Source organism: Phoxinus phoxinus, assembly GCF_949152265.1.
Source record: "Phoxinus phoxinus genome assembly, chromosome: 13".
NCBI classification, from domain to species: domain Eukaryota; kingdom Metazoa; phylum Chordata; class Actinopteri; order Cypriniformes; family Leuciscidae; genus Phoxinus; species Phoxinus phoxinus.
This window is the reverse complement of record NC_136888.1, coordinates 11,351,406-11,376,986: the sequence shown is the minus strand read 5'-3', so window position 1 is coordinate 11,376,986 and position 25,581 is coordinate 11,351,406. Positions and strand designations below refer to the sequence as shown.

The following is a 25,581-nucleotide window of genomic DNA, read 5'->3' as shown; positions in this document are numbered from 1 at the left end:
TAACATTTTCAATTAATCTAGGCGAGATTGAGGAGCGGAGCCCCAAATCCCCTACAGTGACGGCAAGGACACGGGAACGGAGCTCTGACAGTGACCCAGTGGATATTCAATCAATTATCATTAATTAGAAATCTCTGATTAATTCTATTTGTTGATTAAGTCAATTAAAACCACAAGCACTTGTTATCGCAAATGAGTATAATGAATTCATGTCGGCCATTTGTTCCCAGACACGTCCCCTCGGCTCCGGCCTGCTCGAGTTTCATCAACGCCTGTCAGTCGAGGCCTCGATCCCGACGCTCTAATAGAGAGAAATAGTACCGCAGTGAGTGGATAGACAATAAAAGCAAACTTAACCAACCTTCAAGCAAGACAAAACTCGATGTCAGCAGACTGACGCTAGTCATATTATACAGGAAAAACGTGATCATGATGAAGGATCCTGTTTTGCATTCTGCTTGACGTGTTCGTTATTTCAAATACGTCTAAATTACCCGAGACGGAAATGCATTGGTTTGAGTCGGGCTGTCAGTGACCTTCCATAAAGCTTGTTGTCAAAGGATGCTTATTTTTAATTATTTTTCCCTTTAAGACAAAAAAAAAACTGACAGTGTTTTCAAAATGAGACTAATGTGTTACGAACGGCAGACGTCCTCTTTACCGTGCTAAAGCAAACAAATGGCAGCAAAGTGATAACATTGCCATCAATGGGGACATTTTCTCATTAGCGCCTGTAAATGAAAGCAAGCGGCATGGATGTATAATGAAAAATACGACTCTATGCATCTGTGTGTGTGTGCGGCCAGTCGATTGTGTGTGTAATGAACAGGCCTGTCACCTGTCTGCTCCCCATTACTAGCTGATGAGACACTAACTCTGCGTTTGGCGCTCTCGCGCGCCCGTCCCAGAACTGGCTTAATGCGGTTAGCACTTGCCAAAAGAACAGGAGTTCCTTATTCCTAATCATGGAGAAAGTATTGATATTATATCTGCGCCGTCACATTCAATCAGGCAGACGGGACCCGGAGGATGAGGCCCCGGGGCCCCACGCTGCGGCAAGCTGATCAAAGGTGCCGGGCAGACGTGGAGATGGACTCTGACTCGAATGCTGCCGCAGATATTCAGTCTGGCTTCCATTTAGTCTAATTCTCCTGTGAAATTCCTTTAATAGGAACGTGGTTTGGAGTTGGAGGTGTTTTTGAAAGGGCTCTTGGCGCTGCTCGACAGCAATCACTGAAAAGACAATAATAGCTAAGACAAAGAAGAAGATCTAGTACGGTTATTAGTGGTGTGTCCACCATCGAGTCTCACTATGGCTCAATACTCGAGGTTAGTGACCCCAAAAGAGAATAAATCCCACACAGTTTATGCCACAGAAAGGAATGATACCTCAAATCATGTCATTTTTTGGGAGGAGCGATTTTTTTAAGTTAACAAAAAAAAACTCTAAACATAAAAATACATAACTCACAATGTTGAGTAAAGTTAAGTCCATTTTGAACTATTTACTGGATTGAATTAATTAACTTCATTACTTTTCATTATAATCAGGTTGAGTAAAATATGTATATACATAATATATTGAACATATACAGATTTCTCTCCTATCCATCCACCATCTATAATGAATTCTCTCACATAACGCTATAATGCATTATATATTAAAATTTTAAATAATATAATTCTATTTGAATATATTTTTGAAATGTCATTTATTCCTGTGATGATCATTACTCCAGTCTTCAGTGTCACATGTTCCTTCAGAAACCATTCTAATACGCTTATTACCATCAATGTTGAAAAGCATTGTGCTGTGTTTTGTGGACACATGATACAAAAAAAAATTTCAGCAATCATTTGAAACAGAAATATTCATCCCTGATGAGTAAAATCATTCATTTCTTATATTTATAGAAATAACAACTTTTCAGACTTCCAGCTCAGGATACAATGAATTCTGTAACTAAAACGATTGTTAACTAATGACCAAAGTTGGCATGCGGATCCCGTCATGTCTCCTCCAAGTCCAACCCTCGGGTTTTAATATCATTGAGGCACACTATTAAAGGAAAGACAGTTATTAATGAAAGAAGTGAAATTGGCAGCCAACTACTCTGAACCGCCTGACCAGTGAAGGTTAAGATACAATAGAGTCTAATTTTAGACACTCCACTCCCCCTAGCAAGTAAAGAACTTAATGCTTTTTATTCAGTGGAAGACAGACATTTTTATGATGACATTTTAAAGGGTGACCATACCTGTTACTCATAACGAAGTGTCTCACTATCTCTCCCTTTACACATCCTTTCAGCCTTTTATTGGCATCAGGAATCTACACTGAACAGACACGCTCCAGCCGTGAGGCACTACATATAGATTTTACTTGCATAGATAAACTCTTAAACTGCCAAAACTGATGTTCAATTAAAACACAATATTTTTTATCAAATTTATCAAAATCACTAAATGCTGAGTTTCTGGGGTAATCTCAAACCCTTGACCCTTTCCGAAACAGTAAACAACTATCATAACATGTCAGATTACAGCAGTCGGCCACACACACACAAAGAATCTTAATAACTAACAGTCTCTTATCTATGGTAAAATCTCTGTCACCCACTACCTAGAGTTGGTTACTGGTTTTAATGGTTTCAAATACATGACTATTATATGATAATAATACAGAGGTAATAAATGCAGAAAAAGTGCATGCTATTTGTATTATATGTAGGTATTTGTAAATAAATAAATACGTTAATAATAATATTAAAGGGATAGTTGACCCAAAAATGTAATTTACTAACCCCCAAGTTGTTCCAAACCTCTATAAATGTATTTGTTCTGCTGAATACAAAGGAAGATATTTTGAAGAATTGAATTCAATTTCAATTAATTGAATTCAAATAAAATTTCAATGGGACTACTTTGACTCCCGCCCACAACTTGAGGGTGAGTAAATGATCAACTATCCCTTTAATAAAAATCATATTGTGGCGAGCAGGACGAGGTCGAGGGACGTGAGAGAACGGCGCGAGACCGGTGGGGTGATTACTGATGAGCGACACCAGCGCGACGCACCGGTCTCGTATCTCTCACGGAGGAGCGGAGGCATAAAAGGAGAAGCGACGACAGTGGAGATCGAGAGAGGAACAGGCCTGATTTTATTTTGTGTTTTATTTCTGTTTTGTGTGGCCAGCAGTCGTCCGCGAGGGGCTGCTGGCTTATACTTTCATTTTTGTATTTGTTTTATTTATTTATTAAAGTGTTGAATGTTTGCCAAACCTTGATACACATATTATTATTATTATTATTATTATCATTTAAACAATTATTATTATAAGAAAACTAGATTGGTAGATTTTCCAATCAAGTCCCTGCTTACATTTTTCATATCAAATACAGTTTTCACTCACAAAACTGTCCGATTACAGAAGTAAAACAGGCTGCAAACGCCATTTCATGCTGCTTTTAAGTACATGGCACTTTAAGTATGGCTGCACTGTGGACAGAGACGAGAACGGTGCTGTTTCAGAGATTTAGAGAGGTGTACTGTAGATCTCAGCTCTCCCGCTGATGCTTTTCAAGTGCTCTGTGATCACGCCAAGTCACGTCAGTTAGCCAATTCATACTTCAAAAGCAGACGAAAAAAAAACAGATCCATGTAATTATCCTCCTTTCTCATTCTTTCCATGTAGTGCAATGGCAGAGTCCATATAAATCGCACTTACCAATATTTCCAATCACTGTATTGCTATTTTCTCTGGATTATCCCTGAGAAATCAATGTGAGCCTTTTTGGCTGCATGTCATTTGATCAAAGGAGAAAGTGAGCCGTATTTCCCCGCTCCTGATCATTTAGCTCTGTGTATATTTAAAGCTTTTCCTCACTTATGTTTGTCACTCAGCAGGTGGATGTAATCAGCTCCACTACCTGTGTTTTGACACGTCTTGATTAATACTCCAAGCTGTTTCTCAGGATTTTAACTCAAATAATTATTTCATATGGATTTTCAGTCAGGGGATTTGATGTGTGCTTTTTGCCCTGTATTTATTAAAGGAGCACGGATCAAGCGAAGCAGGTTGTTTTTTTAGAGAGCGGTTCTCTCCTGTGCAGTTTGACTAAGCAGTTTCATTTTTGTGTATATGCTATACACCCAGACTACCTGACATGATGCCGTCATGTATTCTAGTTTAAGTGTGCATTATGGTTTAGTGAAAGCTGCTCTGAAAAAGCAAAGTCTCAGCAAATGTGTCTCAGCAGGTGTTATGCTAGGTACTGATATGTAGTGCTCGACCAATATAGGTTTTTCGATGGCTAATGCCCGTTCATATGGCCGCGGAAATTATGCCATGGAATTCTGTGGAACAGATTTAAAAATAGTAAAATGTGTGGTAAATGGTAAAACTGAGCCGAGAGAACTACGCTCTTTTTGATATGTACAAAAAATGTAATGAGGGAAAACGCAAGCGATAGGAGATGCGTAAACTTTTGTAAATCATTGTAAATTAGGGAATTACAAATCGAAAAACTAAAGCTCTCTGCATGTCTGGAAATGGAAATTAAATATAATAATATGAATAACTTAATAAACTCTTATCCTCCACAACTTTAAGTATACTTTATACTGCTCTGACCCTTCTTGCTGTCAATCAATTAACCAACTAATCACACATTTTTCTGTAATTAATCGTGATTTATTGCACTTAACATTAAACTTTACCATTTATTTTTAGACTACGGTAGTATATATTTGCACTAAATAAAAAAATTATTTGTAGAAACAACAAAGACTGTATATTTTAAATGTTTAATGGCAATTTTTTTTTACCAAGTACCTTGAATGAAGGCCAATATCAGCAATAACAATACTGCTATTGGTGTCTGATGTCTCTATTAATTAGATTTTTCTGTGAATGAAATGAGTAATTATAGCCATTCAACATCATAGCATAATTGAAAAGCCACCATTTTTAACATTTAATAGGCTTTGAAATTTACACGGCTACATCAGGAAGAAGAAAGAAAAAAAACGATTTCCCCGCCAAACACGAAAATGTCCACGTTTCCGTGTTTTCACTGTTACACACTAGGGGGCGCTATGACACATCTTCTGAAAGAGTACTAAATCTCCTGATCAAAGCACATGCCATGCTTATAAGATCCAGAAACAAGCAATAGCAAATGTAATATGCATATGTAAAATAACGTCTGTTCTTTCTTTAGATATATTGCATGTTCAGATATTCATACAACAAAATATTCTGGGGGCCATGAAAGTTTTGTGAAAATTATCAAAACCGCTGGTGGTGGCTGGCAACTTTTATAAACATCGCTGGCGGGGAAAGAGTTAATCGTGTTAAACAATTTTAACGCATTAAAAAGAAAATATTAATAGCAGAAATTATATCGACCTATCATTAGTGATGCAATGTAAAATCAAGAAAGTTGAGGCACTTCAGGATGTGAGACTGACCTATGTTAAATTATTGGCTAGAATTTTTAATTTATTCATCACCATATATACGATGTATGGAAATTAGCTGTTTGACGTTTCCATTGTTTATGTTGGTTCCTTCTTTGATGTTGTCTTACAACACAGCCATGCTAAGTTCAATCAATGGGTAGTGTTTGGGACACCTGTCTGAGAACATTTGTAATTTTTTGAAATGCCATTTGGTGACACTTAGTAAAGCAGAAAGGGCAGCTTTAACGCCAAAGGATTTAAACCTGTAGTAAAAATGACCAACAGCCATGACATGACAAACCTGAGGTAAACTCTACATAGACGCAGCTCTTCTTCATGCTCACCTTGAAGTGCTGCAGCTGTTTGGTGGCTTGCGGGTCGTGTTGTGGGTCATCAGTGTCCTGCGTGCTGCTCTCACATTGTTGTGCGTCTGGTCTGAGATTCAGATTGAAGATGAAGAGCTCGGTTTCTCTCAGCCAGCTCTTTAACTCCTTTATCCGGCTCTCCAGCTGGGTCACCATCCTATTGGTGTCTGGAGACAGAAGTTCACGCTGACTCCGCTGGCCCACACTGGGCTCCACATGCTCCGCCAGGGTTTTCTGATAGACACAAACAGAGGTGTCACACAAGCACATCCAAGAAACAAACATGACAGGACAGCCCAATTCACCATATTTTATATACCCATTTTACTGTAGTAACATGGTATTATGATGCATAAAATATATATATATATATACAAAATAAAAAAAGGAACTAAAATAAAATAAAGGACTACAAAATAAAAATTAGGTACATTTTGTTTGTGGGGAGTGATTACAACTAGTTGTTTAAGTGCAAGGAAAATATATTTTATTGCAAATATAATTTATTTTATCACACCATTTCATGACTTTAAGGTGCATGAGTTTACTATGGTCTTTCCACAAATACCACATTTAAACTATGGTAACAATGCAAAGTGTTGATCCACTAAACATACGAACACACACATCAGGCTAGAACAACTTAAATGCACTGAACTGCTTTATACGCAACTCATATGTTTGGGGTTTAATCAAGAAGAGAGATGTGGTGATGACTGCTGTATCCACACCGCTGCTGCACGCCTGGAGTGTCTGATAACAGGCAGTTTCATGATGAGTCTGAAGGGGTTAAAATCTCATCGCACAAAGTGCCATTTTAGAGCAACATTCAAATGTTTGTTGAATAGCAAACAATCAGCAGCAAAAAACACACCAATGATTTTAGAAATGGGCTCCGCTGAACAATTTTCTCCGACTGACAGCAAGAGAAGCGAGAACCATGCTGAGCTGCAGACTCCCTGTGTGTGTGTGTGTGCGTGTGTGTGTATTCCCACCTGCCTGGGAATCGCAGTTTTTAGAGACAGGTTGAACCTTGTATACTGAGATGGCAATTGCAAGCACAATACACACCATTATCCAATTAATACACACACTGGCTGCTGTAATTGTCTTTCCTTTATGTGTGCCGTGTGTCGGGAAGCTGGAATGGAAACAGATGTGATTATGACGCAGCAATGAAGTGGCTATTTCAGCATACAGCATCAATTAAGTTCTCAGGGTTTGGCCACACACATCCAGCCTGCATCTTCCTCCCATGACCGGCCTTTATTAACACATCTGTGTTCCTCTCCTGTCAGCAAAGTGTTAACAGCAATGGAAATGGACGGTTCAACTTAGTGATAAGGGACATTTTAGCTTTAATGAGAAAATGGGTTCTTCTGGCCGAAAACAAATGTTGAGGTTTTCTGCTGGGCTGACTGAGGCAAAATCAGATCTCATAGTGATTTTTATGAGACATTAGCGGTCATAGAGTGTGAAAACGTGCCGTTTTTAAAATGTAATAACTTACTCCTCATCTGAAACTACTTTCCTTTTCGGCTGACAACACCAATCGCTCTTACTTTTTTAACCCCTTCAACCACCTGTCATAAAGAGACACTTTTAACCATGAAATTGAACAAAATTGAAAGTAAGACTTGCAGATTGTTAAAAAAAAAGATTTATATTTCAAATAAATTCTGTTCTTTTGAACTTTCTATTCATCAAGGAATCTTGAAAAATCTATCACGGTTTCCACAAACATAAAGCAGCAAAAACTGCTTATTTTTCAACATTGATAATAATAGGGAATGTTTCTTGAGCAGCAAGTCGTCATATTAGAATGCTTTCTGAAGGGTCATGGGACAAGACTGGAGTAATGATGCTGAACTTTTTGATTTAGCAATAATATTTAACAATATTACTATTTTCATCAAATAAATTCAGCCTTGGTGAGCATAACAGATTTCTTTCAAAAACATAAAAAAAATCTTATTAACACATCCAGTGTGTACATTTTGTTCCTCCTTGTCTCATTTGAAAAAACATCACATTTTAGAATGGGTTAAATGGGTTGCAAATGCCATTTCATGTTGAATTCACCATTTAAGACAATATTCTAATACATTTTAAGAGGTGATATACTGTAAGAAAAACTGGATATGTCATGCTTATTTAAATTGCTTATTGGATTACTTTAGCGGACATAAAAGAAACAAATGTAAAATCTAGGAAACATTAAGAAACCGTAGGATTATGTAAACATCATTAAAAAAATCTGGAAATTTATGGGAGGGGGGAAACTATTTGGATATAACTTCCCACATTTACATATTAATGCCCATTCTGTATTCAGCAACTTACCCGCCCTAATGAATTATTATGAAATCATAATACAAATTTACATATAAACGTAACATAGGTACAGTACAAAAACAGCTTGTTTAATTCTGCGGGTCGCAGAGAGGATGGGACATGTCATTAAAAGTGCTATAAAAGTGTGTAATATGAACTATTTAATTCAATCAGGCCCAAAAAGTCCAGTTTCATGAACAGAGAGGAGAATCTCTCTACTGCCACCGTTTATTCCTCTCTCTCTCATTTTATTTCCCTGTCCTTTCCACTCATCTGAATACAGATTATTTGACGGGCATCAATGGAATCCAGATACAGCCATTGTTTTCTCTGAGTAACAAATGTCTCAGTGGGAGGTGAAGTCAATGCCCTTGGAGGGTCACACGGCAAAAAAACAGGAATTTATTGCCACTTTATTTTGTTCGGGAACAGTTTGCAATCATAAATTCTTCATAAGCAGAATACTTCAGAGAATGGTCTGTCTTCATAAATATATACGACAGGGGACATCAATTTCATTTAATTCACAATTTGTGTCAGCACAGCAGATGCCAATGGCTGACTTGATAGGCTTGTTTAATATGCAATTGAGACGGCATAATGCACGGTGCAGGGAGCAGCGACGCTCAGATTGAACTCTCCGCACCGCTGACGGTTTATTCCTGTCGCACACGCCCCAACGAGACGCCACTCATCGCGTATACGCGTCGCGCACGCTCACGCCAGTCAGAAAGTTTGCCGTGGCCAAGCGCCGGTGAATATTCCTTTTCTGGATAATTCTAATTAACGCTTGATTGCGACAGGGAGGGAAGATGTGAGTTGTTTGACACTTTGAAACTCTCCGAAAAAATTCATGTTTCAGATCAAAGGCTGTTATGCTAATCTTGAGGAGCATTGCAGATGCATATCCACGTGGGTGTATATGTTTACTCATTATTAGTGAAGATAAATTATTTTGCATTATACACCTTTATAGAAATAGTCAAACTTGTGATTACCCTGCAGGAAAATGCAGCTAAAACTAGATTCTGGTGGTAGAAGCTGGTCGTTTATGAACTGGTTTAGGTGGTTTGAGCCAGTTAGTAGTGACGATTCTCTCTGACCAAATAGTGATCAGCAGTGTTTACACGTCACATTCTAGTATGGGTACGCCTCAACCGAGGTGGTACTAAAAAAAGTACCAGGTACTAGGTACTATACACAGTGGAAAACCCCCCAAAAGTGAGCCGTACCGAGCCGTAACAGCTGGAAAAGCACCATTAGAGCAGGTAAACCACCTTGGTTAAAGTCCCCCTTTAGTCAATAATTTTATACCTTAAAACTCATCTTTGATCAGGTTTTTTCCTGTAATAGAAAATTCTTAAAATAGAATTTAAATCTAAAATAGCTGGAAATCTACACCCTTGCTTCATTTAGTATAAGCGGATTCATGAATATGCAAATTATCCCCGCCTCCACTCACTCACACCAGCTCAGAGACCCACTCGTTCAACTTTTCCTGAAGTTACTGTAGTAAACACAAAGGTATCGCTCGTAATTAATACGATTAGCCTTTTGCTCGTCTACGTTATTAAACAGATAATAATGTGTTGATAATGTTACATAGACCATGTTTAAACAGAAATATATACCAGGATAACCTGGTTTCTCTTGAGACTCCCCTGCTTTGCAGCATAGTAATCACATTGACGTGATTGGATACAAGGTAGTTTGTGACTTAAAAAACACCAGCGATTTCAAACCGCGTTTTTGAGAATGTCTCACTGCAGTTTTAAGGAGAAAATACTCAGCAATGGCATTGAAAGCATATTAAAAACATCACATAGGCATATAAACAACATCAAAAACTTGATTCTTCACCACAGGGGGACTTTACGTTTATGATTAACAGTTTTCTAAACACATTGAAGTGGTTGACCACTGGTATGATAGGCTGGGTTTCTGTAGCTCATCTTGTATGAGTTAAAAGCGTATTGAGCTCCGAAAGCCAGGCGGCTTTCTGTGCGCCTGCTCCGAGACGGAGTGAAACACTGACAACTAAGTGGCTACTTTGGGTTTCGGGTGTGTGCTTAAACGGACAAATGCACAGTTTTCACTTAAATGCAGTCGTTATGTCTTAAGTAAACATAGTTTGGAAAGTAATCAAATGCTTGTCAGTATATTAGATCTGTGCACTTGGTCTTAAAGTGAGAGCAATAAACCTGCTGTCTGCCATTTTATGTTAATCGAACAACAAAAGAAAACACGAGATTCTTTCACTGCTCTTAACTGAATAACTTGAGTAGCTTTAATAAGAATCGTTGTATATTTCATTAATACGGTGAAGACTATACTGGGTTTTATTTTTACATTTGATTACTTTATTCAATTTCTGTATAGCTATTATTATTAGTAGGCTCAATTGTTTATTTCATTTTTTTTTTAAATCTATTGTATTTGTTCCATTGTTTGTGATTTTATTTTAAGTTATTATTGCCTGTTGATTGTTGATTAAGGGGTTGGGGGTCATACGGTTTGTTCATGAACGCATTGACCGTGGTTTTGCTTAGGGCCCCAGGAAGTCTAGAACCGGCACTGAGTTTGAGTTAGATTTTTTAATGTTTTTGAAAAGTCTATTATGCTCACAAAGCTGCATTTATTTAATCAAAAATACAGTAAAACACTAATATTGTGAAATATTATTACAGTTTAAAATAATTGTTTTCTATTTTAATTTATTATGTCATTTATTCCTGTGTTGGCAAGATGGTCACATGATCCTCCAGAAATCATTCTAATATGCTGATTTGCTGCTCAAGAAACATTTCTTATTATTATCAATGTTGAAAACAGTTGTGCTCGCTCATATTTTTTTGTGAAAACCTTGATACAATTTTGTTTAGACTTTGATGAACAGAAAATAACAGAATTTATTTGAAAGAGAAATGTCTTTACTGACACTTTTGATCAATTTAATGCATCCTTGCTATATACAGTAAAAGTAGTAATTCCAAAATAAATAAAAATCTTACTGACCCCAAACCTTTGAACGGTAAACTACAAATGCAAATAAGTTTTGTGATAAATGAGCTGCATTTATCCAGCAAGAAAGTACAAGTAAACAGCTTAAAAATAGAAGAAACGGTAACCAAGCAGAAACATTACAGGGACATTTTTAAAAGCCTTAGAAAAACAGGATAACTTTGAAATGTCAATTTGACACAACGGAAGCGTTCAAACAAATGTGTTTAAGATGCATTTACGGAGTACTTTTATTCTGACGATGTCTTCCCAACTTTTTCTTGCATTCTCAGGTCTAAACCTTCCCTACCTGCCCGCTTCCCTCTCATCTCAGCAGGGCGCTCTGGATCAAGGAGAGATCAGTATCAAGGTGTGACGCTCACCTGTGTCAGAGCAGCTCTGACTTTGAGAGCCGGCTGTTCAGGAAGCACTTTCTTTCCATAAAGGAACCCCTGACTGATGTGACGCTCTGTGCTTTTAACAGCCGTTTCCCAAACAGGACAATAAAGTTTCATAGCTCCTTTGTTGAAACACATGTCATGTTCATACAGTAGACTGAACGGAGAAAGACCAACCTCGAGTGTTTCCCATTTGCTCCTGAGGGCCGTCAGCCGCTGGTCAAAGTCAGCAGGAAGTTCAGTGCCGCTCCTCTTCAGAGATTCAGACCAGCCCAGAAGCTGAGTCTTCTTGGGGAGCCACATGGACATCTCTACACTGTTCCCCTGTAGAAACACATACAGCAGTCAGAGTGTGAGAGAAGCACACTTTAACATTCAAGAATGGGTTTTTACGGTATCATTACAACCTAAATGAAGCGGGGACATGGGATGGATATGTAAGGTGTTTTCTCCACCCTTTGAATGGTTGATAATACAAAAGCAGTACTATTGTAAATAGTCAAAATCACAGAGCCCCATGCATGAGGTGAAATAAGTTTTATTTTATTGAATTTAATTTATTTATGTAATATATTCCTGTGATCATTTGTAACATTATAAATGTCTTTAATGTTACTTTGATCAATTAAATGCATCCTTCCTGAACAAACGTATTCATTTCTTAAAAACATTTCTTAACCCAAACTTTTGAACTTTTGAAATATATTTTTGTTTAATCAAATTTACTCAAATGTATGATTTTTACAATCTCCCATCAAAATCCGCTAAATAATCCCTAATTTTAATCAAGCAGTTAAATAAATAGTCAACAAATGAGGAAACATTTGTACAACAAAGTTGAACGTAAAATTTGGTTCCAGTATAAGTACATAGTAAAGTGTTGCAACCTCCCCGTCTGCTCAGCCTTGATATTATTATCTCTTTTTTTAACAATAAGATGAAAGTTAAGTAAATGTTATATATCAAATTTAAAAAGAGAATCTGCTCATTCAGATGATACCAGATCTGAATGAATTCTGAAGGATCATGTGACACTGAAGACTGGAGTAATAAGAGAAGCATAAGAGACTTCAAAAACATTAAAAATAGTAATGTTTCTAAACTTTCGACAGGTACTGTATGCTACTTCAGGAGAATAGTGGTCATATGTGATCATTACAGTGTTAGGTCACTCGCCAACACAAGTTGAGCAGAATTGTGACATTTCTGTTTGAATGCTGGACTAACATACAGTAAAAGATGAAAGTGATGCTATTCAACACCTTATTTCGGTTAATTCCTCTCTTCCTCCCTCTATCTCTCTCTCTCTCTGTCTCTCCCCCATTTCATTTTCTGCATCAATAGCTACTTGATTCTAGTTTTCGGTTGTCATTTATCATTATGGCGGATGCGCATTTAAATATTTAAATGTGCTGTTTTCCCCCCTTTCCTTGCTGTCATCCGACCAGCGTTCATTTTTCACTGTCGTTTGTTTTGATGGAGATGGTATCACACATCCTTTTAAATCATTCATCCCTTTCAGTTTTTAATAGTGGCCGCCAAACTAAAGACGCTCCGCTTTAAAGTAAAGGGGATTACACAATTTGTTTGTTGACAGCAAATATTGATTTTAAGTCCTTTCGTTGGTTTAAAAAATGGCAGGTTATTGATGGAGAACGCAGACGGAGGGAAAGATAGCCTGAGTAATTAGAATGCCAGAGCGATGGGAAGTTGAAGCATCATGCTAACCTTAGCTACGTGCATGGATGACTTTTGGCCCTTGAGTCACTTTCCCCGTTTCAACCTAGATAGGGTGATTTGCATACTTAACCCAAGGAGTTCGAGCTTGAAAACTTTATAGTCAACTGTGTAATTGACGGTAAGGGAAAACATATTCAAGGGCCAAAGATGCCACCGAGGTGGAGGTGTGACGGAAATACATGATCCTGGCATTGCTCTGTTAACCCTGATGAGCACAGCTAAAAAAAAAATAAAGTTTGTTTTTAAAACAGGTTATCAGTGCACACCAGGACACACTTACAACTCACCATAGTACGGTTACATCACATTAGAAAAAAACTAAAACTTTGCTTTCTGAAGCAAATCATACCAAACACACCATCCAATTTAAGGTCTATGGTAACTTCTCATTTTGTACTTTTTGGTTTCTTGAAAAATAAAATTATACTTCTTCTTGTTCTTCTTCTTCTTCCCCCCACACACACACACACACACACACACACACACACACACACACACACACACACACGTATTTTTAAGGGCTGTCAATAGATTAAAATGTTTAATTTAATTCATAACACGATGTGTCGATTAAATAGCCAAATTTGATGTGTGATTAATTTGCAATTAATTTGCTGGAGAAATTACCCCCAAACGATAATTTAAAGGCATTATTGTGTTAAACGAGAAAAGCGACAAATAGGCATACAAAAAGTAGCTTAAGAATATTACAAAAAAAAGTTTTTTATTCATTATAGAATTCATTACACATAAACTGTTATGCCTTAATGGCCTTGATGGTGAGTAAATGATGGCAGAATTTCATTTTGTGTGAACTATATATTTTTTTTAGTAATATGCAAATATGTTTTTTTTATGAAATTATACTCTAAATAAGATACAAAAACTACCAGCAGGTGGCAGTAAATGTGTAAATGAGCCTGCCATCTGCTGGTTGTTTTTGTTTCTTATGAATGAGTAAGTAAATGAGTCATTCGTTCATTCGAATCGTTCGAACGGCTGATTCATTCATGAATGAAGTTAATGGGTGCTTCTCAATACTCAAATTGATGCTTCCTCGCTCCTCCATCCTCCAGCCTGTGACCCGGAAACCAATGGAACTCCAACTCCAATTCTCGAATTGCACCGCGAGGAGGCGAAGAAGCTTCCTTAGGAGTCATGAGCGAGGATACACAGGTGTATCCGTCCCTCACATCCTAAGGGAGTGGAGCTAAGACGTGAGTAAGGAAAGCGAGAGTACACCAACAAGAAATGAGATGCACCCAATGGCTCTCTTTATGAACCATTGAATCAGTGGTTCACCCAACCGACAAAACTCGGATTCATTAAAAAACGAAACACCGCTGTATGTTGCTCCAAGAGGCATGACAGTTCTGCTCTTGCTTTATAGGTAATATTTTCATTGGCAAAATTGAGTAAAAACAGACAACATTGTGTCTAAAATATAATAGTAATGTCTTATTAATTGAACCGTTGTATAAAATCAATATCACATTTAGAGGAGACAGTGATGAAGCCAATCAGTAAATATGGGGATTATTAGGAGGCCATGATAGATGGGGGCCAGTGGGCAAATTTGGTTACACCTCTACTCTTTTTCCGAAGGACATCCTGGGATTTTTAATGACCACAGAGAGTCAGGACCTCGGTTTAACGTCTTATCTGAAGGACGGTGCTTTTTTGACAGTATAGTGTCCGCGTCACTATACTGGGGTGTTAGGACCCACACAGACCACAGAGTGAGCACCTCTAATGGCCTCACTAACACCCCTTCTAGCAGCAACCTAGTTTTCCCAGGAGTCTCCCATCCAGGTACTGACCAGGCTCAGCCCTGCTTAGCTTCAGTGGGCAACCAGTCTTGGGCTACAGGGTGATATGGCTGCTCCCTAAATCAATCAACGTATGAAACGTAAGATGACCTAAGTAGGTCTAGGGTGTGGCAGGTGCGTTAAATGCGTTAATAATTTTATCAAAAAAAAAAAGTCCCATAGCTAATGAATTAAATGAACGTGTTAAATCGACAGCCCTAAAATACAGTGAATACCTGAAAGTGAACACTTGGAGTTAGGGGTTTGTCCACATCACTAGCCCAAAATATGACATCAATGCAACATGTCAGGACACCCCTTGAGATCACATGATGGAAACAGACAGCTTTACTAACAGTCTTCAAATAGTAGAACACTTTTGATAACTGCAATAGTGGGCAAACATGGCCGCAAATAGATGAAATTCCAACAAGCCCTCGCACATTTAATTTATTTCACATATTAATGAGCGTGAGTCTGGAAATGTCAGCAAAAATGCGGTCACACATGAACACACTTAATGCGGTTTCGCAGATTCATCTTATCCATTAAATTAAAGTTTGTTCAGGCTCTGTAACTTGTTGAGACAACAGAAGTAAGACTCCATGATCTGAGGCGGAGATGGGGCGTATTCAAACCATTTTATGCTAACGTTCACACGTCAGGAGCCAGGCGGCAAAATGAGAATTCACAGGACACTCTCGGCCTCCCGACGGGCCCTCATCTCAATGACGGATTCTGCACTGTCCCTAAATCAAAAAGGAAGTAATAACATCTTTCTTTTGCCCTGAAATGAATCTGTGAAGGGCGAAAAAAAAAAAAGTCCATTTTGGGCTTCTGCGATTATCCACTGAAGCTGCCACATTAGATGTTTAGCACGAAGGAAAGGGAATCCATTTGAGAAAAAACTGAATATGCATCAGCCACATGAAAACCTACACTAGGAGCTGATGAGTTACAAATTGACTCAGAGGTACAAAATATAGAATTTGATATGCTTTCGTGATACAGAGCTGAATGAAGCTGGGAAAACTGATAATTACTTAATCAGTTTGAGGCCTTTTCATATCTTGCCAGCATCCTTGATGTCTGTAATTCGCTGTAGACGGCTGCTCGGGGAGGGAGGCGCAGAGGAAGCAGTCGAGAGGGGAGGAAGACCGCGCAGAAGAGGCCCATTGATGGAAACCCAGTGCAGCTGAGGGGCGCGAGCCAAGCTCTCAAAGATGTGTGAGCGCCGGGTTTGAAAGACCAGGAAGTAAAAAGCTACATATTTACTTTAAAAGGAGGAGAAAATGCACTGCCTCCATTTGGATGTGATTCCTTACTGTTCATGCAAAATAGACGGTGCTTTTCCTCCTTCGTGAAAAATCACTTTGCGCCGTAAAAAGGAGGGGGGGGGGGGGGATCTGTTCAAACCGGCCCGAGAACAAAAGTCCTTGAAACACTGTTAATTGTCACCATGGTGACTAGAAGAATAAGCCATTTTACAGCTGGTATAGAAGGCTCGTATTGAGTCAAGCGCCTTTTTATTTTTTTTTCACCCGGCTCTCTTCTCTCTGGTTAAGAACAAGGTGGGCAGTCACTATGGGGTCAGCGAGGGACCCAGGAGAGTTTCCACCAGCCTTTCCAGACCTCAGCTGGCAGGAGGTTCCTTCAGGGACGGACGGGGGACCAAATACACTTCACATTGTCAAAATGCATCGAGTGGCAACAAATTGCACAGACAATGCCATCGTTCACGACGACAAGAAAAGGTTGAGCAAAGAAAAAAAAAATGTTAGTTACAAAACCGCATAGACGACGGCCCATGGGACTCTCTTTCTAGCCAACATAATAGCATACAATCTGCACAACAATATGGAGCATAAAACAACTCAGAATATTCACTCTCCTCCCCTTCAGCTAAAGATGATGCATTACGCAGGTTTCTAAAGTGATAATGAGGGATTCAAAAGATCCAATGACAAAGAAAAGCCTGGTCAGCCCAACTGATGCTGCACAAACGCTAAGACACAGCAGCAAACGTCTTTAGCCTGAAGATTTAAACAGAAAGAGATCTGGACAGACGGCTCTACTTATGGGACTCCGATTGAGTGATTATGTTTTGACTGAATCTCACAAAGCAAAGTCCAGGTCATATTTCAGCCCATGTAGAACACTAAATATTATATTATTTAAAAATAAATTAATAATAACAATAACAATATATAAGATTACAATAATATGTAATTTTTAAGTCTCGTATCTTCATCAAGCCTGCATTTATTTGATAAAAAAAAATACAGAAAAAAAATGTAATATTGTGTAATATTATTACAATTTAAAATAATGGTTTTCTATTTTAATATACTTTAAATATATAATTTATTCCTGTGATGCAAAGCTGAATTTTCAGCATCATTACTCCAGTCTTCAGTGTCACATGATCCTTCAGAAATCATTCTTATGCTGATTTATTATCAAACAGTTGTGCTGCTTAATATATTTTTTTTAAACCTGTAATACTTTTCACAGGATTCTTTGATGAAAAAAAGAACAGTATTTATTTTAAATAGAAATCTTTTGTAACAATATATAATACCGTTCAAAAGTTTGGGGTCTATAATTGTTTTTCTTTCTTAAAAAAGAAGAAGAAATTAATACTTTTATTCGACAAGGATGTGTTAAATTAATAAAAAGTGATAGAAAAGATTTATATTGTTAATAAATGCAGTTTTTTTGCATTGCAAAAATAATTTGTGATTACTTAAAAATGTAAAAAAATCCATACAATTAAAAAAAAACTAATGGGAACAAGAAATGTATTTATGTAAATAAATAATTTATTATACTTCTCTTCTTGGTTTGGGGGTGAAACATGACTTGGACATTTGTTTTATATTCACTCACAACTTTTGGTACATATCAAACTGTGGCCATCGCTGTTCATCTACCTCCGATCAGCTGGAAGTTCATATTGTTCTTTTTCAGCCTCCCCTTCTGTCCCCTCACAGGGATTGGTAGTGACCCCCATAGGAAGCCCATGCCTAATGCCATTGAATGGCGAACAAAGGCACTATTTATCCAGGGCCCGGGGTCTGGAGCTCAGCTGTGAGTTCAGGGAGGAGGGGTTCTCATGGAAAGATACTCACACCCCATCCCTCTCTACACTGAGCGTGGCATTTTTCTTCACTAGACAAACATAGGAAACAATGCAATCAGCCAAGAACTCTGGGCTTTAAGAGCCGAGAGAGGCCTAAGATCTGTTCAGCTCTGCTCAGCCTGGCTGTAATCTAAAGTGATGGTGCCAGAATTCATAGAGCTACTGCTGCTCACAGCAAAGGAAACTTACTGCTCAGAGATGCCCTTTCAGAGCTCCACAATCCTAAAGGGCAAGATCACCCCAAAATCAAAGGCCTGTCATCATTTACTCACCCTCATGTTGTTCCAAACCCTTTCGAAAAGGAGACGTTTTGCAGAATGTCCCAACCATTGTTTTCCATACAATGAAATCAGAAGATTTTGACTGCCAAGATCCCAAAAAGACTAAATAAAAGCACCATAAAAGTCCATATGACTTTATGCTATATTCCATATTTTATGAAGCCAAATTATAGTTTTATGTTAGACTTTTTTGTTCTTTTGAGTCTGACAGTAAAATCAGTGTCCACTTTCAATGTATAGAAAACAATGTACATTACGCAAAACATCTCCTTCAATGTTGTTTCAAGAAACAACATGTATGAGTAAATTATGACTTTCAAAAATTCAACAATATGGATGGAGCGATCTCTAAATGAAGTGATGTTTCCTTATTCATTGAGAAAAATATCTTTAAAAGAATATATTTTTCTAGAATTCCTCAAGTGTGTATGATGTACCCTCTTATGTAAAGCTCTTCCTGTAATAATTTACTGAACCCTTAAAAAATATATCTTATTTTGTGTTCGGCAAAAGAAAGTCAGCAGGTTTGGAATGACATTAGAGTGAGTAAATGATGACAGAATTTTCATTTGTGGGTGAACTAACCCTTTAAATGAACGTGGTCAAAGATGGTTTTCAAAAATCCCTTAGGTGTCAGTCTGCTAATGTCACTGCTGTCTAGGACAAACAATTGAGATATTGAAGAGATCTTGTGTGAATTTTCTTTTCCTACAGGCGAGTTTAAAAGGTTTAGACATTTTAGTGACTTTAACCAACTACAAACAGAAGTTAGTTAGAAAAGTGCCTGAATTCCCTGTAACCTCCTAACCCACTCCATTGCCAGAGCTTTTAAAAGTAAATAGGTGTGAACGTGACAGATATTCCAACTCTGCAAGTAATTTTCCATGTAAATTAATGGCAGTTCGACTCAATGAGTATAAATTTGCAACCTTTGAAAAAGAGAAGGAAAATTAAAATGTACAATGTCATTTAAAATTGGCAAAACTGGCTGAGAAAATTACATTTGAGGAGTTGAATCGCTTGCTTTCTTCTAGCTTATTCCATTTGCATTAAGCGAAAATCATATTACACAGGCCACGCATTGTTAATTGGGGCCTATATTGTATTATCCCCATATAAATCAAATGACAAATATTAAAATGAATGGCAAATTCACTAATAGCGAATCATAAAACAATCTTTTTTAAGTATCTCTCATTAATAATTTAATTCCAATTATATCTGTAGAGCAGAATGAGCCTTTTCATTCTGGAGTTTTTTTGGGGGGATTGGCTGTCTGCTTTTGACTGATGTTATAATAATGGAGATATATTTGGGTCCAAAGCCAGGGATTGAGAGAGAGAGAGAGAAAGAGAGAGAGAGAAAGAGAAAGAGAGAGAGAGAGAGAGAGAGAGAGAGAGAGAGAGAGAGAGAGAGAATTTGAATTTAACAAGACATTTATTACAAAAACCAACTATTCACCATACACTTACACCACAGTATAAATTAGTTTTTCAAGTTTTACACCACAGTCGTTAAATAAATAATAATAAAAAATAAATAAATAAAAAAACTCACAAAATATGCATAAACAACAATTCACCCTCAAAAACAGAGCACAGAGCCTCATTACAGCACCATATACATTCAAATGACAGAAGATCATCAATAGACTTATAATAATAAAAATCAACCATAACTCTTGATTTCACCAGGTTAGAAAACAAGGCTACTACATTCTGATTTACATTTTGTTCTATTTTCTTTTTCCTACTTAAATAGATGGCCAGTTTTGCTTGGCCTAGAACAAAATTTAGAAGTTGACAAACAAATCTTTTTTTTCTCACATATTTGCACCCCAAAATGAACGTCTCCAGAGAAAAGGTCTCATTACCACTCCTAAAAACATCACCTACAACTTCAAATAAAGGTTGTAACCTACAACAATTCATGAAGGCATGAAAAATGGTTTCTCTGTTAGAACAAAACGGGCATGCAGAATCAACCTCGGGGTTTAAAACTGAAACAAAAGCGTTAACCGCGACAGCACCATGAATGATTTTCCATTGTAAATCACCTGTTCTCTTGGTCAACGGTGGTTTATAAAAAGATCGCCACTCAGGTTTTTTGCTTTCACTCAGTTTAAAAACATCACGCCAGGGGGTATCAACTCTTACATTTAACACTTTTTTACTAAACACTAAAACACAAGACCTGTACAAAGATTTGCCAGTACTTAAAAAAAAGTCTTTACACAGAGATGCAGCAGTTTTAAAAAAAGGGGAAGTAATCCCTTCAACATCTATAGACAAAAACAAACAAGGAAAGGAGTCCTCAGGATTCAAAACACAAGAACCTTCACAATATTCTGTTAACAAATCAATTTCAGCTGTCTTAAGGGCATCTTTCCATCTCATGAGCAACTGGGAAACCAGACGAATGGACCTGATTCCCAAGTGTTGAGCTAGGGCTGCTCCGTCCTTAAAATCCGGCCCTACAATGTTCAGTAGCTGCCTCAGTGTAATAACATTGTGTCCAATCAGCACCCTATTAAGTCCAGGAAAAAAGGAACTGTCCATTGAATCCAACCGAGAGCCATGGATTAAAGGCTCCTCCAGTAACCAGAAAAAAGAAGGTGAGTTTTCTGGTCGTTGAACAACAAAGAGACTCCAAACTTTAAAAGTATTCTTATAAAAAATTGGCAGTGTGGAGGTGTCCAGTTTCAGGGGATCCAACAAGAAAAGTGTTTTGTCCAGCCCCAATCCTACAAACCTACGTAAAATGAGGCATGAAACAGCACGCCAGTTACAGTTTGATGGTCCATCCAGCAGCCTTTTCACAAACTGCAGACGAAAGGTTGCAATTCTGCTTTGCAGATGTATTAGTCCTTGACCACCCTCCTCCTTAGGCAAAAACAATACATTTTGGGAAACCCAATGCAATCTATCCCAAAAAAAATTAACCATGACAGCCTGAATTTTTAAAAGCAGTTGCAAAGGAGGATCTACACAGGCAAACTTATGCCATAGGGATGACGCCACCAAATTATTAACAATTAAAATGCGTCCTCTATATGACAATTTTGGAGACAAAAACTTCCATTTTTCTAGACGTCCTATGACTTTTTCAATTAAACCTTCCCAGTTTTTCTGTATTATTGTCTCATCTCCCAAAAACACCCCCAAATATTTAAAACCTTCTTTTCCCCAATGTAAACCAGCAGGGAGCCCTGGTTTTCCGCTTTTCCAGCTTCCTATCAGCAAAGCTTCGCTTTTATTCCAATTTATCTTAGCAGAAGACAAAACTTTAAAATTTTCAAGCAATTCAGATAAAACCTGTACATCACTTTGCTTGCTAATCATGACTACAATGTCATCAGCATACGCTGATAATAAAAAATTACCATTGCAATTTGGCAAAGATATACCTTGAAGTTTAATTCGTAATTGCTGCAATAAAGGCTCTATGGCCAGAGAATAGAGCATACCAGAAAGGGAACACCCCTGTCTAATACCTCTACAAGCTTCAAAAGGCGCACACAAACCACCGTTAACCTTGAGAATGCTCTGAACGTCACTATAGAGAACTTTCACCTGATCTATAAATTTTTGGCAAAAACCAAAAGCTTCCAAAACTCTCCATAAATAACTGTGCTCAACGCGATCAAACGCTTTCTCTTGATCTAATGATATGAAGCCACAATCCAAATTTAACCTCTTAGAGACATCAAGAAGATCTCTAATCAGAGAAACATTATCAAAGATTGACCTCCCGGGGACACAGTATGTCTGGTCAGGATGAACTACCTGGTCCATAACCTCTGCCAATCGATTAGCTAAAACCTTAGAGAGCAACTTGTAGTCACTACACAGGAGGGAGACCGGCCGCCAGCACTTGATGTCCGTCAGATCACCCTTCTTGGGTAGGAGAGTCAGGACTGCTCTACGGCAACTCAACGGCAGTAGCCCTCCGGCTAAACTGTCATTCAGTACCTCTAGCAAATCCTCTCCAATCTCTGACCAAAACGACTTATAAAAGTCAACAGGCAGACCATCAATCCCTGGTGCTTTTCCAAGCGCCATGCCTTGGACAGCTTTAAACAGTTCCCCCATGGTCACGGCACCTGAAATCTTTACGTTGACTTCCTCTGCCACTTGAGGAAGATTATCAAAAAAAGCACTGTCATCCCTATAATCTGGACCAAGTTCATTCTTATATAGAGACTCATAAAAAGTGGCTGCTCTCTTACGAATGTCTTTGGGGTCAGTCAATACGGATCCAGATTCAGAACGTAAAGCATGAATGACTCTGTTCTGTCCATTTTTCCTTTCTAAACTAAAAAAATACCTTGACGGTGCATCCATCTCATTTATACTTAGAAAACGTGACCTGACCAGCGCACCCTGCGTTTTAACCCCTAAAAGGTCAGATAACTGAGTCTTCTTATTTTTTATGAGAGACTCCACATCACTTTGATTCCCAGGCAAGTTAGCCAAATCTTGCAGTTTCAGAATCTCAGTCTCTAAGGTGTTCAATCTCAGGGTTACTTCTCTAGTGACATTCTGAGAGTGTTGTTGGCATAGCTGTTTTATCTGAACTTTCCCAAAATCCCACCATTGCTGCAGTGTTTTAAAGGAAGTCTTTGTTGTTTTAAAAATATCCCAAAAATATTTAAAACTTTCTTTAAAAGACTTATCATCCAATAGAGTGGTATTTAAATGCCAATAAGCACTCTTTGGCTTGATAGAATTTAAAAAGATACAGCACTGCACCATACTATGATCTGAAAGACATGATGGAGTAATAGAACACTTCTCAACAATACTACCATGATGTTTGAAAACATAAAACTTATCCAGCCTTGCCAATGAAATCATGTTATCACGGACATGAGACCAAGTGTATTGTTTTTGTTCTCCATTAAGCTGCCTCCAAATATCAATTAATTCATGTGTTTTTTTTAGCTGCACAAGACGTTGACGTGAAGGTAAATGAGGCTCCATGTGATTTCTATCTAAGTTGGACTCTGTGCAATTAAAATCACCACCCAAAATTAAATACTCATCATCAGCAACATCTTGTAAGACAGAGGATAAAGTATTTAAAAACATCATTCTTTCAACAGCTGAAGTTGGTATATACACACAAATAAAAACAAAAACAACATTTTCAAAAGAGGCTCTTACTTTCAAAAGTCTACCTTTGATAACCTCTTCAACCTGATAAGAGTGTGGGCTGAAACTCTTAGTAAAGAGAACAGCAACTCCGCCACTAATTGAGGTATTATGACTTAAAAACAGCAATCCCATTCCATTCTACTGCCCAGTCTGCAGCATTATTAGCATCAGTATGTGTCTCTTGTAAAAACATGATATCAATTTTTTTCTGATTAATTACTTCAAATAATGCAGCTCTTTTGTGCATATCTCTAGCACCATTCAGATTCAGGGTAGCAACATTAGCGTGACACATACTTGAGGAAAAGAAAAAAAAGAAAAACAAAACTGTCCACAAAAAAAAACTACCAAAGGTCATGGAATTAGGCTTTGTCACTGTCATCATTATTAAGCTCAGAGTTGAGTTTCCTCACTATTTTTTTTAGCCTATAGACCTCTTTATTTGTAAAGGAGCCCTCCATCATAAAACCCTTAGAATTCTCTATAAACTGTTTTAAATCAGGAAAATATTCATTAACGCGCACACCCCTCTTATTTTTAGTAGCTCTAAGGAACAGTTTAATATCATCTACTTCGTACTGACATCTAGAAAAATCACACTGAGAAAGACAAACACTTGAATCAGAAGATTCGCTGTCACTTGCGTCAGTCATCTCTGATTTCTTTGCGTGCCTATCAATCCGAGTTTTACCAGCCTTCTTCCTCTTTAACGGGACTTTAAAGTCTACCTGCCCTGTTTCCATTGGACTGTCATCACCTATATTCCCCACAGACACAGTAGATTGCAGATTTTCATTGAGAGCATCATTTAAAAGCCTTTCCGTCTCAATAACCCCCGCCTGAACGTTTAGCACTTCCACACCAGAAACTGTGTTTTCAAGCGCTAATTCTGCGGCTTCAGTTGCCGCGATCACAGGTAAATCCCCATCATTTTTGTCCTCTGAGGCTCGTACACCTGACACACCCGGAGTCTCACCGGACGGCCCCGCTTCAGCTTCAACGTTATTGACTACATCATTTCTGACGACAGCAGCTACGTCACGGTTGTTCAAATTTTTTGCGGGACAAGCACGGATTAAATGACCAGATTGCCCACAACTAAAACACTTCATCTTGTCAGTTGTCACGTAAATAATATAATCGTACTCATCAGCCCGAAAGTGCAAAGACACATCCAAATCAGCATCGTCATTCATAATCATATAGACGAAACGCCGAAACGAAACAACGTGTTTTAGTAAAGGCGATTCACTACCAATGGGGATCTTTTTAATGGGCGAGACCAGTTTGCCATAACGAGACAAAGCTTTAGCTAATATCTCATCACTGAGAAACGGTGGTACATTGGATAGCGTGACTTTCTTTGATGGGGTAGAAAGCGGAAGTACAGGGTTAAACACATCATCAACAACTATCCCTTTCTCAACTAGTTCATTAGCCTTCTCAATAGTACTGAGAAATACAACAGTGGCATTATTCATCCGTGAGGCAGACAATATGCTGTCATGCCCAACCACCTCTCCTACTGCCAGGCAACATTTCTCCACACTAAATGCGGCCGCAACTTTCACCCCATGACGCCGAGTCAATAAACCCAAACATCGTGAGCGTGGGGCCGTCATGCTCCCGGTGAAACAGGTGGCACGCGGCCCAAAACAACTACAATATAAACCAAAAACACACAAAAACAACGAACAAAGAAAAAAGCCAGAAAGAAAGAAAGAAAAGATCCACTCACAGAATCCACCCGCACTCACGCAATCCACACGCTCACCCCCAACAATCACACCGGAAGTGAGAGAGAGAGAGAGAGAGAGAGAGAGAGAGAGAGAGAGAGGTTATCTCCACAACAAATGCTGTAGTTCTCCACTGTCAGACAGAACGAGATATTTT

At 38.1% G+C, this 25,581-nt stretch overlaps 1 protein-coding gene across 2 annotated transcripts in view; it reads right to left on the bottom strand.

Annotated features, from left to right (window-relative positions):
* Positions 1-25,581, bottom strand: part of akap6 (A kinase (PRKA) anchor protein 6) — a 154,825-nt gene that overhangs the window by 15,409 nt on the left and 113,835 nt on the right. For both annotated transcript variants that reach the window (XM_079632660.1, XM_079632661.1), the window contains 2 exons: positions 11,739-11,885; positions 5,809-6,063 (listed from right to left, as the gene is read on the bottom strand). In XM_079632660.1, the coding sequence (XP_079488786.1) occupies positions 5,809-6,063; positions 11,739-11,885 (402 nt within the window). The remainder of the gene's footprint in view (positions 1-5,808; positions 6,064-11,738; positions 11,886-25,581) is intronic.